The 14,046-nt window shown below is 55.6% G+C and overlaps 1 protein-coding gene across 1 annotated transcript in view; it reads left to right on the top strand.

Annotated features, from left to right (window-relative positions):
• Nucleotides 1–14,046, top strand: part of HIP1R (huntingtin interacting protein 1 related) — a 28,046-nt gene that overhangs the window by 1,636 nt on the left and 12,364 nt on the right. The window contains exons 2-4 of the mRNA XM_011948476.1: nt 12,336–12,399; nt 12,766–12,908; nt 13,093–13,149. Of these exons, the coding sequence (XP_011803866.1) occupies nt 12,336–12,399; nt 12,766–12,908; nt 13,093–13,149 (264 nt within the window). The remainder of the gene's footprint in view (nt 1–12,335; nt 12,400–12,765; nt 12,909–13,092; nt 13,150–14,046) is intronic.

Raw genomic sequence — 14,046 nt, 5'->3', positions numbered from 1 at the left:
GATGTCCCCGCGGGCAGTTTCCTTAAAGGAAATTCCTTAAACTCCCAGCTTCCTTCTCTCGTGAGCGGTTTCCTAGGGCTGCACAGTCTCCAATTATTTGCTGGGTGAAAAGCTTCTCGTATGTCGCCAGACTTGTTTGCCCGAGCGCTGCCCACGTATAAATAGGTGCACACCCCCTCATTAAATACCGGCGCCCGACAGACAGAAACTTCCTGGGGCTCCCTTCCTGCGCCTCCCACGCCTGTATCTCTTCCAGATGATGCCTATCCTGGGAAGGCTTTAAAATTAAATAAGGGCGCGGGTGTGCGTTTTGTACTTGTGTTTGTGCCGGGGACCCACGGTGGAGACGTTGCTGCGTTTCTGGTTTCCTGTTGCTTTTTATTTTACAAACTCTTGAAGTGCTGTCAGGCTCGGGGGATGGGCGGTGGAGGGGGGCAAATTGTTTATTTGCCAAAATAAGTCAACCAAGACTGAAATGGCTGAAAAATTTAGAGATAAAGGAAGCCAGAGGATCCCTCCCACCTCTGTCTAAAGCAGGTTGGTGATATTTGCGTTTGTGGCGGCTATTTGCAAGTTCCGTCCCACTTGTCCTTGCAGAGAGCGATGACTTCTGCGGTTGCCTTCACATCTAGTTAGCACATGCACTCTACAACAGCTTTCGTTTTGAAATGAGAGAGAACTCAGGGACACCTTCTAACCTTTGTGCTTGGGATTGACCCAGAAAGCGATAATAAATCCTGAGGATATCAAGGCTTTAGAAATGCCAGGTGCTGGAACCCACCTGGCCACAAATTATCAATTTATCCTTGTGATCATCATCACCATCATCTGGTTCAGACCGGATAGCCCGTCATTTAAAAAAAAAAAAAAAAAGATATGGCTTTTAATTTAAAGTCACCAATACATAATTAATTGTGCCAGGAACTTGTAGATCACAGGGAGAAAACCTTAATTGGCAGACAGATCTGGATGTTGTCAGAAACTTTGTTTATTCACTGAGTTTTTTCTCGTGTCCTTGAGGAGGTATAAAGAGGTCTGATTGCTACATGGAGAAGATGGGATGTGAAGGACCAACTTCATTGACCTACTCTTAAATGATAAGAAATCAAGAGCAATCTTCCTGAGTGTCAAAGAGATAATCTCTGATACAACCACACATTTTAGTGGTTGGTTTGATACACAAGAAGCTGGAATTTTTTTTTTTTTTTTTTTTGGAGACAGAGTCTCTCTCTCTCTGTTGCCCAGGCTGGAGGGCAGTGGCACGATCTCAGCTCACTGCAACCTCCGCCTCCCAGGTTCAAGCGATTCTCCTGCCTCAGCCTCCCAAGTGGCTGGGACTACAAGCATGCGCCACCACATTTTTTTGTGTTTTTAGTAGAGACTGTGTTTCACCGTGTTGGCCAGGCTGGTCTCGAGCTCCTGACCTCAGGCGATCCACCCGCCTCACCTCGGCCTCCCAAAGTGTTGGGATTACAGGCGCCTTGCTGAAGGTGGATTGTTTTGTTTTGTTTTGCTCTGGGTTTTTCTCAGAGGCTAAGAGGGCCACTTACAAGGAATAACTTTGTAATGGGTGAATGTCACAGGACTCACCTATTCCAGGGCCCCATTTTCTGGAAAGATGGAGTTTGAGTTCATTGTCTGGGTTTGCTCATCTTCACAGTGACTTATTGAGGAATGTAAGAATGAAGTTTTGTACGTGGTTAATATTTAATTAGATCGTTCCCAGAAATAATCGAGTGAGCCGCCAGCCAGGCCCCGTGGTGGAGAAGGACCTGGAGAGCTGAGGTTGCTACTTCCATGTCTCTTTCAGGACAGAAAATAGCACATGCATTCCGGGGACCTGGCTTCCTTTGTAATACGCTGCTTGTCTTGCATTAACCACAGCACTGTGTGCTGTGCGGGAGCACTAGCCTGGCATAGAATTTAAATCTTCACTAGCCTGCCAGCCTCGCTTTCCTCCCCTGGGCTCCTGGGTCAGGAGGAAGATAATTGCCTTCCTGTGAGGTTTTTTGACAGGACACACCCTGTTTGCAAATATCTCTGGGGTTAGCACTCAGGAGTGGGAAGGGAGACGATCATGTGCCTGCTGGGAGCTGGTGCCTGTGATTGTTGCATGGTGTGTGTATATAATCCCAGGGGAGTGTCTAGAAAACCAGTGTATGCTTTTCTTCCCTATGACTTTAGTCCCTTTGGTGGAAAAAAAAAAAAACCCCTTTTCAAAATGGAGGTGCAAACTTTTATTGTCTTGTTGCTGTTGTTTTCTGAAACAGAATACTACAAAATACAGCATGCCTGTATTTGGAACCTGAACACTGCCTGTACCATTTAAAAAGAGGGTGTGGTATCATAAAGGCACTAGTAGGTAGGTAGACCTAGGCTCTAGCCTGTGTCCCTGGGCAAGGTGCTTAACTCGTAAATCTGTGTCCTTGTCTGAAAAAAAAAATACGAATCATTTCATCTCTTGTATAGGGCTGTTGTAAGGTGTAAGAGAGAGACCGTGTGGCAGCTAGAACCCGTGACTATGTTAATGAGTTAGTAAGGCGTTGCAGCTGGAATTAGAGTTTCTCATCAGCTGAGATGGTCCTTGAGCTGGGGCGATTCGCCTAGGTTAACCAGGTGGGCTCAGTGCAATCACAAAGGTCTTTAAATGTGGACAAGGGAGGCAGGAGAGGAGGTCGGAGTGAGGCAGTGTGAGAAAGACTACTGTCTACTTCTGGGAAGGAGCCGCTAGCCAAGGAGTATGGGCGTCCTCCACAACCTGGAAAAGGAGAGGAAGTGGATTTTTCCCTAAAGCCTCCAGGAGGAAACACAACCTTTCTGTTACTTTGCTTTTAGTCCTGTGAGACCTGTTTTAGACTTCTGACCTTCAGAACTGCGAGTTTGTGTGATTTGTTATGGCAGCCATAAGGAACTAATACACCCAGTGTGTAAACATGAAACAGCACCTAGGGCATAGCAGGGCCTCAGCAGATACTTGGCCCGACCGTCTTTCTCCCTTCCCTCCCCGGGCTGAAAAGTTTAAAATCTAGAGAAGAAAGCATCTTTGAAGCATATCACGGAGAAGGACTCAGGAGTACTGGAAATGCTAATGGTGAGTCCTGCCTTTTCCTGATCTGTGAACCTTTCTGCTTCACCGGGCCTCAGTTTCCCCTGCAGGCCCAGAGGATGGGATCAAGCCCAGAAGATTCCTCTCAGGTTAGGATGAGAGAAACCCTTTACTACATTGCAAGGCCTCTGGCCACTGCTGAGTGAGCCAAGTCTGGCAGGTGAGCATTAACTGTAGACATAATGTTAATGTCTACATTATGAGGTATGAGGGGTTCCTGCGGGGCAGGGACTGTCTAGGGGAGCAATATGTGGAAACAGTTCATAGGTCCAGTTTTCCAGGTTAGTGACATACATGCTTAGCATCCCCTGTGAAACCAAAATCCTGTCAAGATTAACATTTATTAACAACTGAGGGCTTCTCAGCCCGGGCACACAGCAGTGCTGCCCAGTAGGAACCAGAGGCAAGCCACATGTGTACTTTTAGATTGTCTAGTAACTACTAGAAAAGTCAACAGAAACAGGTGAAATTAACTGTAATTGCATATTTTATTTAACCCATTATATCCAAAATATAGCCCTTTCAACATGTAATTGCCACAAAAATTATGAATGGGAGAATTTACATTCCTTTTCTCCTACTAAATCTTTGAAAGAGGTGTGTAGTGGACACTCACAGCTGATCTCAGTCTGGACTCACCACCTTTCCAGTACTCACAGCCCCCACCAGCCAGTGGCTACTGTGCCGCACAATGCAAGTGGTAGAATCTCCCGGCGCTGTTAGGAAAGGGCAGCGTCTAGGTGTGTCGGAGTGATTGCCCGCAGCATGGCACGGACGTTGAGCTGGTTCTTCTTGGGCATGTGCAGTTGTCTCGTCCTGTGACATCCTCTGCTGGGTTCCACCCCATCAGCCCACAGGGCAATGCCCTTGTGATGATGCCTGGCAGGCCACTGACTTCCCGACCCCTGGGCTGCACATTGCCCCCCTGGCAGAGGTATTCCAGAAGCTGTTCTTGGTCCAAGTTGGGTGGGAAGGGGCCGCCCATCCCTGACCTCCCCCTCCCTGTCTCTAATGTGCTTTGATGCCCATGACACATTCCTGAGCGCCACTTGCTCTCTTACCATTTGGCCTGTTCCTGTAGCTTTGGGGTATGCCCCAGGAAGGTCCAAGTCATCTTTGTCCCCTCTTAAGAGGTGGAGAGGTGTGAACTGTGGCCATGTGTGGAATGGCAGGGCAGTCAAGAGCAAGCTCCAGGTTCAGCCCCGGCTCTGTCCCTTCACCGCTCTGCCTCAGTTTCCTCATCTATAAAATGGGGGCAATAATACTACACACCTCCTAGAGTGGTTGTGAAGATTTACAAGTGTTCACAGTGCCTGGTGTGTAGTGAATGCCGTGTAAGTGTGGGCTGTTATGTTGTGTTTGGAAGAGTAGGCTGGGCTGAAAGAGAGAAGCAAGCTCCCTGTTGGACTCTGCCCGGCGGCCTTAGATTAGCTGTAAGCGGAGGCCTTGTGTGCTGGGGCAGCTGGCAGAAAAGCAGATGTGCACAGAGGTTGGGGACTCAGGCAAGTGGGGACAGCCCTTCCCTTTAAGAGTGAGCCCAGAGGTGCCACATTATGAAGGCTCTCCAGGGTTGGAAGAATATTCTGGGGGAACGACGGCCTCAGGAGGTGCGGACAAGGCCAGCAGGAGCCTTGCCTGGCAGAAATGCTGGCCCTTCTGAATAGGGACGGGGCAGCCGAGGCCCCTTCTCTGACCTGACCCAGACGCCAGCCTTCCAGCCAGCGCTGCACCGGTCATTCGTGAATGACACCCAGCTGGCCACTGGATCCCAGCAGCTTAAAGTGGAAAGCCTCAGAGTGGAGTCCAGGCCTGCTTGGCCAAGGGACAGGGATGCCCAGTCGGCTAACCTGAGACGCCTTGGCTGCTCTGTTGGTGATGCCCTTACCTGCCCCGCTCCCCACCCAACTTGGTAATCTGCGATGCTGACTTGAATATCACCTCCTCTGTGCAGCCACCCGCTGCCGTCCTCCTGCCCAAACCTCACTGTGCTGCCCAGTCCTCATGACATTATTTGCGCTGCTCCCACATCTGCCCGGACACGCTGCGGCTGGCCCAGCAGAGTGGGAGGAAGCAGACAGACATGGGCTGGGCGCATGTATAGACCAAGCTTGCCTGAGAAGTGGGAGTGTGTCACCTCCTTGCCGAGCTCCCTGAGCAACTGCTCAGACCTGCACTGGCCACCTGCCCTGGGGTCCTCAGGCAGGGTCGCGTCATAAGTGGCTGGATGAGTGGATGCCCAGGGGTCGGTGGTCTCCCTTCTTTGATGCTGCCCTCTTGGTGAGGTCTGAAAGGCTCATGGCCATCCATTCTAGGGAATGACTGAGCCCTGGAGAAAAGTTTAGTTGGGGCGAGATTGTTTTTTCTCTGGCTAAAATAAACATGATCCTCAAACTGCAGTAGGTTCATCTGCCTGGAGGTGACTCAGCCCCCTGGCTTTTGGGACAGATGGGTTTGTGGAGTTATGTCACCAGGGCCCAGGGAACAAAACTGCACAGGCTGGCTGCCTGTCACTTCCAGAGCCAGTCTGGCGGAGGGGTGATGCAGGAACAGTCCTCCTACTACTGGGTGTCACCCACAAAGCCTGGGGCAGAGTTGGCAGTGGGTCAGGCGGCAACATTGTAACCAGCGTCCTGGGGAACCTGGGCTCTCATGCTCCCCTTTGAAGCTTTCCTAAACGCTGAACTGACAGAGCGGCTAGGACCAAGCAGGCCTGAGTGCAAGTGAGGGGAGATACAGGTTAAATGGAGCAGAGCAGTTGCCCCTGACTTCCTCTCTGCCGGAGCTGACCCAGCTGTCCACCTCGCTGCTTTGCATGTGGCCGTATCCCGGCCTCCTCAGTGACAGAAACCCTGTGTTTGCTCTCGTCAATGGCCTTTGAGGGGGCAAATGCATTTGAATGAGATCTCTCTGTCCTTCAGCTCTTTGGAAATGCTGAAGCAAAATAACCCACCACTCTGCCAGCGTCCGTGTGCCCCAGCTCTTTGAAGAACGTTCTTGTTCCTGCCGAGTGCTACTGTTAGGCGCCATGATAACAGCACAAGGATGCTTAGGTCTGATTCATTTCAGGATTGATTTTAAAAATAGAAATTGTTTTACAGTTACTTTTACTACGCAGCTCTAGTGGATACATTATTAGCTGGAGAAGGAGAGACCCAGTGCCCTGAAGCCGTCCAGGACTTGTCTTTGAAAGAGCTCTTGTTCCTTCGAGTGTTCACCCTTCCATTTGCCCAGTGGGGATTTGCTGACAGCCAGATGTTGGTTTGGGCCTAGAGATACAGCAGGAAGGAAGATGTGCCTGTGTTCGGGCTTGGAGGTGGGGACAGAGTATAATTGGTGGACAGACGACTCCGGAGCCTCCTGGGCCACAGGGTGCTGCGGGGTTGGCGTGTGGGGCGGCCGCTGCCTGGAGCCTCCCCGCTCGGGCTCCTGGCTTTGCTGCCAGTGCCCGTTCCTGCGGTCTGTTTCCATCTGGAGCCCACGTCAAGCCTGGGCCAGGAGCCTCTCGGGAGTGTCACCTGCCTCACCCCAATTTCCCCTCTTCTGAAACAGCACTCACTGAGCTGCTGGCCAGGGTGTGCCCCGTGAGTCTCAGTCCAGGGACCAGTGCAGCTCTGGGCTGTTCACGAGTCAGTGCCCCGTCTGGCCTGATTGTTCTGGAAGCAGGGCAGGTGTATCCTGAGGGCTTGGGCTCCCCCTGGCCACTGGACTGATCCAAAGGCCACAGCCCAGAGGCAGATGCCCTCGCCCCAAGGGATGGGGGCAGTGGGGAGACCCCTTGGCTCTACCAGCACCAAGGCCTTTGTTACTCGGGATTTGAACAAATCCTGATCCAGAGCCCACTCCCAATTTGGAGGCATGTTAGCAGGCCCTTGGGGAACAGGGTTCCTGTGGTGGGACAATAAGGATGTCTACCTTGACACACTTCTCCTGCACCCAGCCCTAGCCCCGCACCCAGAACTGTGAAGGCCGTGCAGTCCAGGGCCGCCTGGGAGGGACCTGAGGGGGTTCATCTCCAACAGGCAGCCTGCCATGGGTCCTGCCCAGCTCTTAGTAGCTGGGGGCCTTTGGGCAGCTGCTCGGCCCGCCTGCTGCAGCTTTAACACTGGAGGGTTGCACGAGGACTGAGTCAACATGTAAGGTGCTCAGAACAGCACCAAGTATGGAGCACGTGCTCAGCCACTTTATTATTTTTTTTGAGACAGCATCTCGCTCTGTCACCAGGCTGGAGATCTTGGCTTACTGCAACCTCCGCCTCCCAGGTTCAGCAATTCTCCTGCCTTAGCCTCCCAAGTAGCTAGGACTACAGGCGTGCACCACCATACCCAGCTAATTTTTGTAGTTTTAGCAGAGACAGGGTTTCACCATGTTGGCCAGGATGGTCTTGATCTCTTGATCTTGTGGTCTGCCCGTCTTGGCCTCCCAGAGTCCTGGGATTACAGGTATGAGCCACTGAGCCTGGCCCACATTTTTTTGTTATTTATGACCTTGGACAGGTGGTTAACCTGCAGCCTCAATGTCCTCCCTCACCTGCCTGCTCCGAGGTTCCTTATGAGCATTAATGAAGTAACATTGGAACAATGCTGTCTGCTCAGGGCCCAGTACAAGGCTGAGCTCGATAAAATTGATTTTATTAATAGGTTATTGAGGCCTGTCTGCTGTCCCTATGGCATAGAGTATGTTCTCACACGCTTGGCAATGCCAGCAATCCTGAGTGTATCTGCAGAGCCTCACCTGCCCCCTGGGCCCCTGGGTACCCCTGAGCTTTGTTCCCTCTCTCTGCCCTTAAAGGTCAGGCCCTTCCTGCTGCCGGCACTGCGCAGGATAAGAGCATACTTGGAGAGTTGTGAGCAGGTGGCCCCTGGGGCATGGGTGTGGACTCCAAGGATTTTTCGAGACCTGAAAAGCTGCAGGGTCTGGGGAGCCGGGCAGGAGCTGACCTCACTCCGCCCCCTCTGCTGTCGCTGCGGACCCTGCAGCTCCCTTCCGCAGGGTGTCTCGTGGCTGCTGTGGAACTCTCTGTTATTATTGTTTTGTTTTGTCTTGTTTGAGATGGAGTTTAGCTCTGTTGCCCAGGCTGGAGTGCAGTGGCCTGATCTTGGCTCACTGCAGCCTCCCAGGTTCAAGTGATTCTCTGCCTCAGCTTCCTGAGTAGCTGGGATTACAGGCACGCACCACCACGCCCGACTAATTTTTGTATTTTTAGTAGAGACGGGGGTTTCGCCATGTTGGCCAGGCTGGTCTCAAACTCCTGGCCTCAAGTGATCCCTCTGCCTCCGTCTCCCAAAGTGCTGGGATTACAGGCATGAGCCACTACACCTGGCCTATTATTTTTACTTTTAGAGACAGGGTCTCACTCTGTCACCCAGGCTGGAGTGCAGTGGTGCTATCACAGCTCACTGCAGCCAGGCACTCCTGGACCCAAGCAGTTCTCAGCCTTCTGAGTAGCAGAGGACTACAGCTGTGCGCCACTATACCCGGCTAAGTTTTAAATTATTTTTGGTAGAGATGGGGTCTTGCTAGGCTGGCCGTGAACTCCTGGGCTCAAGTGATTCTCCCACCTCAGCCTCCCAAAGTGCTGGGATTATAGACGTGCGCCACTGCGCCTGGTCCCCCTCCATTATCACTTCTGTCCTGCTTCCTCCAGAGACCTCCCCTGACCCAGCCAGACGCCCCTCCCTGTTGTGCCCAGCAGTGGGAAGAACGCCATCCCCCTCCTCATGCTCTCGTGCTGCACATTATCACTGCATCCCCTGCAGAGCCCTGGCCCCACGGCCACTCACAGCTGTTTGGAAACTGCCCTGCCAGGCTCTGTGTGAGGCCCCTTCTTCTTGGGAGCTGGATGGGAGCTTTGGGTGCTGAGTAGCGGACAGACCCCGGGCGGTCACATGTATCCTTATGATCTTCCTTTCTCTAGCACTGGGTTTTTCCACCCTGAGCTGAGGTTCACAATCAATCCCTTCCACTCCTCAAAGGCTGCGCTGCCCCGAAGGGGTGTCTCTGTGGCAGCCTCTGGCTTGTGTCAGAGCTGCCGGGGTTGTTCTGGCCTGAGGGGCCACACGGGGCACAAATGCAGGCTGGAGAGAACCCAGGGATGAGCCTGGGCAGCCCTCTACCTCCCACGACACGCTGCAGTTTCCCCACCTTCAAAATGGGGAGAACTACATTCACCCCACTCAGCAGCTATGAGGATAGCATGTTGAGAACCTCAGCACCCAGAACCAGGTATTGCTGGCAGTTGGACCTGCCTCGGGACTGTAAGCCTCAGAGCAGAGCTGTGTCAAGGACACCCTGTGTGGATTTCACCACAGAGTGAGCCTCTGAGTGCCTGCGCTGCTGCAGCCCCTCAGACTCCTGGAGCCACTTCTGCAAGGGAGGGTCAGCAGCAGACAGGGGAGTAGGTGGGACATCACTGGGACCTGCCCAGGCTTCTCCTGGGACAGGGCTTAGCTGCTACTGCCTGGTCAGAGGCGAGGCCCACGGAGCAGCCACAGACTCCCACTGTGCAAGCACTGTGCCTCCTTGTGTGGCGCTCCGAGCCTGGTGCACACATCTGCCCATCCTAGACACAACGGGGCTGTGTTCCCAGAGCCAGCCGGCACCCTGCCCGGGAGGGCCCTGCTGCCATGGATCCTGTCCCCTGCCGCCAGCGTGGGGAGCAGGCAGCACTGAGGCCCAGGCGCACAACAGGCCATGCCATGTGCCCAAGACATGCCCCGTCACACTGCATTCCTGGGGCCTCCCTCCTGCCATGAAAGTCATTCGTGTGCCAGGCACCGTTGAGGAGCTGGGGGTTCAGCAGCACCTATAGGCCGATCTGCTTCCCCTCATGTTGCTGACTGCTGGGTGAGGGGAAAAGGTGATAAATAAGGGAACAGTCCACTGTCCAAGGGCGCCCGGTCCTCAGAGACCATCCATCCAGGAGGTGCAGATTTCAACAGGGCGGCTGCAGGCGGGTGTGATGGTGCCGGGTGCGGGGAGCTGGAGCTCTGCTGCGTGGGCATCTGGAGCCTAGGGCCTGGGGGCACAGGGGTGGCTGCACCTTGGCCTCACCATGACTTTACTCGCAAAGAGAGGGCGGCCCATTCCCCCAGAATGTGTTATCTGCTTCTGGGGTCCCTAGCTCAGCCCCGTCCTGGGGCTTCCTCAGTGTCAGGAGAAACCCCCGCATCTCTGTGTCCACAGCCTCTCCAGCCAGGTCTGCACCAGTCACTTCGGCTCCGCCCTTCTTGCCAGGAATCTTCCGAACCAGGTGGCAGCTCAGGTGTCGGCAGCTGGGGATGGGGTTACACAGTCCGGAGACGGACACGCCTGGCTTGTAACAGGACAGCTGCTTGCCTGGCTGCTTGGGGATGAGCTGGGGAAAGTCATAGCCCCTGCCTCCTGTCCCGGGAGGCCGTCCCCACGGAAGGAGCTGCCTGGGGACTGTTCAGAGTCACTAAGGACACAGGTCGTGGAGTCATACAGACCTGGCTTTGAACCCTGCCTTTTTCCTTATTAGCTGCACAGACAAAAGTATATAAGCCTTATGTGCCTCAGTTTCCTCACCAGGAAAATGGGATCGTCACCACTTCCCTGGGCTGTTGCTGGGAGGCGAGTTGCCCACGCCTGGCTGGGGCTGGGCACTCAGGATCCTTATCATCGTCACGGCTGCTGTCATGGGCAGTGTTCCCCTTCGGTGGGGGCGTGCCCTCACGGCCATGGCTTCTCACAGTTGGTGGATACGAGTTTGTTCAAGGAAGGAGTTGAGGCCTGGGGGCCAGTGGCTGGGCAGCCCTCAGGGTCAGGCCCACCAGAGCCTTTGTGTGTTTCCTCAGGTCCTGGTTCTTTGAGATGGGACCGTAGCTCCTCCCCGACTACGGGGAACAGATTTCAGGGCAGCCCCAGAACACCTGCCTGGGAGGGGTCCAGTACAATGGGCCCTGTGTGTGAAAGGGGCCAGCATTGCGCTAGGGGCCGGGGGTGGCCCAGAGGCTGCCTGGCCCAGCCCCACAGTCTGCCGGCACCCATCTGAGGTCCCACCAGGAAGGGCCCCTCAGTTTCCTGGGCTGGCTTTTCTCACAGAGGAAATTCCACGGTAGACCCTAACTGGATGTCCACTGCTTCAGTGCTGGGTGGGAGAGTTCGGCAGCATCCGGGAGAAGGCGCGGGAGTGCTGCATGGTCCTGCAAGCTGGCTCCCTGCCCTGCAAGGCCTGCCTGGCTCAGGCCAGCCTGTGGCTTAGGCCCAGCTGCCCTGGCTGAGGCTGGGGGCTGGGGAGAATGACTGGCCTGGAGCTGCGTGTCCCATCTCGGTGTCTGCCTGTCCCCCCTGCCCATGGCCTGGGCAGCTCGTCTCAGTCCACAAATGGTGGTGGGGGGGCAGGGACAGAGGCTTAGCAGACCTGTTCCCGCATGAGAAATACCCCATACCCCACAGAGCCAGGGCCGGGTGGTAGTGACGGTACCGCCGTGAGCCTTCCTCGAGAGCAGTCACGTCCAGGAAGCCTTCTCGGAAAAGAAGGCAGTAGCCGGGGATGGCGGAGTGGATGAAACGCTGCCGTAGGTGGAGCGGGAGGGATGTTGAGATTCTGGCTTTGGTCAAGTGTGAGGGTGCCACTTGCACAGCTCCGGGTGACGGCTGCAGACCCTACTCTTGCCTTCCTCTGCCCCTGGCTGGGCTGCAGGTGGCAGCAGGAGCTTGACAAAGTTTGTCAGGGCGAGGCCCCACCCAGGAGAGAGGCAGCCTGTGGGGCAGTGGCCACAGGCCCTGGGCTTGTCCTAAGTTTCCTGAGAATGCCTCCTGAGAGCGTGGGGACAATGTGATGTGCACCCTTCATGGGGTGCCGCAAAGGCCAAGTGGGCCCCAGCCGGGAGCTCCAGTCTCAGCTGCTTTTCCCCAAGGGGAGATGGGGCTGGAGGATACCACATTGGGCCATGACCTGGGGCTCAGGGCATCTGCCAGGAGAGTCAGGTCGTGCAGGTTTTGGGCAGGATGGCCTCCCGGAGCCACAGCCCAGCTTTGGTCATTGTCCCCTGACTCCTGGAGCTCTTGGTGTTCACTGTAGTTCCAGCTGCACCAATCAGGCACGGGGAAGTCCTTCGGAGGCTTAGGTTGAGGGGATTCCTATCTCCCCCATCGCTGCACTGGCCTCGAACCCAGGCAGAATCCTGTTCGGTATTGTGCTTCTCCCCTGGGGTGGTGTCTCCTGGGGTGGGTGCCTGGGCTCTAAACACTCCTTTGTCCCTCACAGGCCATCAGCATCAGCAAAGCCATCAACACCCAGGAGGCCCCCGTGAAGGAGAAGCACGCCCGGCGTATCCTTGGCCGGCTCCTGGGCTCAGGAGTCGGGTGTGGATGTGGGAGCAGCGTAGTGCTGCAGTGAGCTGTGCCGGGGGCCACAAGGTCCCTCACTGAGCCTGGGGAGGAGGATCCTGTGCAGCTTGGCTCCTTCCCATCTCGGTCTCATCGCAGGAACGCCCCCCATTGGGCCCAATGAAGGTTTCCTTGTCTTGCCCTACCTCCTGTCCCCTTGACTGGACACTGGAGCTCTGGTGACCCGGGGTTGATGGGCATGTGATTGGGGGCCAGCCCTCTTCCAGCGGCTCTGGCCTCTCTTCAGCCGAGTTTGCCGAGCCCCCGCGCTGCAGTCTCTGCTTCCACACTTGGCCTTGACATTGCAGGCATCATCCTGGGCACACACCACGAGAAGGGGGCTTTCACCTTCTGGTCCTATGCCATCGGGCTGCCGCTACCCAGCAGCTCCATTCTCAGCTGGAAGTTCTGCCATGTCCTCCACAAGGTCCTTCGCGACGGGCACCCCAATGTGAGTAGCAGCTGCTCCCTCTGCTCCCTGGAGGTGGGACACTATCCCGCTGACATGCGGGCTCCAGCCCTACTCCTGTCCCCGTAGCCCTGGGCTGTTCCTCCCGCCTCGGGTGGGGAGTGCGTGTCTCAGGGCCCTACCACAGGGTGCTGGACACTCCCCTCCCGTGTCCCCCGTGCTGCAGGTGCTGCATGACTGCCAGCGGTACCGCAGCAACATCCAGGAGATCGGAGACCTGTGGGTAGGTCCAGCCAGTCTAGGTCCTGCCTGGCTTTCAGGGCTTTCCTGAGCGCGTGGGGCTGAGCGAAGGGTGGCTCCCTATGGGCAGTTCCCTGCGGGTGGCTGGGTTTTCCCAGGGGCGATAATGGGAGGGGCAGCACGGGGAGATGCTGCCTGCCTTTGAAGGCCTGCCCCAGGGCGCTCCACACACGTAAGCGGGCCCCCCAGTCAGCCCTCCAGCTCCGAAGTCACCCGGGCCCTTTAGTCCTCACGAGTTGGGAAATGTGGCAACACCACTGCCCGGGCACTTCAGTGGTGGTTAGAAAGCCCGTGGCAGGGCGCAGGTTTCTGGGCTCCCCTAGACCTGCTGCTAAAGAATCAGGACTGGGGGTCTGCATTTTGAGCACACTTGCTGGATGACCCTTCGACACAGCAAGGCCTGAGAGCCCTGGGAGCCTGCAACCTGGATGCGCTGTAAGACCTCAGGATTTAGAGATGTCCCTGGTGGGCAGAGGGCCTTGGCCTGATTCTCTCTGGAGCACTGTGGGGTGCTCGTCTGCCTGGGCAGGGACATAGGAGCAGGGCAGGCCCTGGAATGGGGACCCACAGGGAGGCCTGACCGGGGCGTTATCCAACCCAGAACCACTGCACTGACTCACGTCCCTTGAGGCGAGGAAACCATTGCCCATGGTGCCATCTGCAGATGCAGACCCAGCTGGCCTGGCCGCAGGGGCCACGGGCTGGAGGAGGGAGCAGGGAGGATGTGTCCAGGCACCCGTCGGGATGTGCCTCCCTGCCAGCACCAGCACTTTAATAAAGCGTCCCCGCTCCGAATTGGCCTGCTGCCCTGGACAAAGGGCTCTCTTCTCACAAGGGTTCCTTTGGCAGGAATGACAAGGAGAAAGATTAAGGGAAAAGG

This window comes from Colobus angolensis, unplaced genomic scaffold, assembly GCF_000951035.1.
Source record: "Colobus angolensis palliatus isolate OR3802 unplaced genomic scaffold, Cang.pa_1.0 Scaffold28, whole genome shotgun sequence".
Taxonomy (NCBI): domain Eukaryota; kingdom Metazoa; phylum Chordata; class Mammalia; order Primates; family Cercopithecidae; genus Colobus; species Colobus angolensis.
The sequence above is the reverse complement of the archived record's forward strand: the minus strand, read 5'-3'. Positions and strand labels throughout refer to the sequence as shown.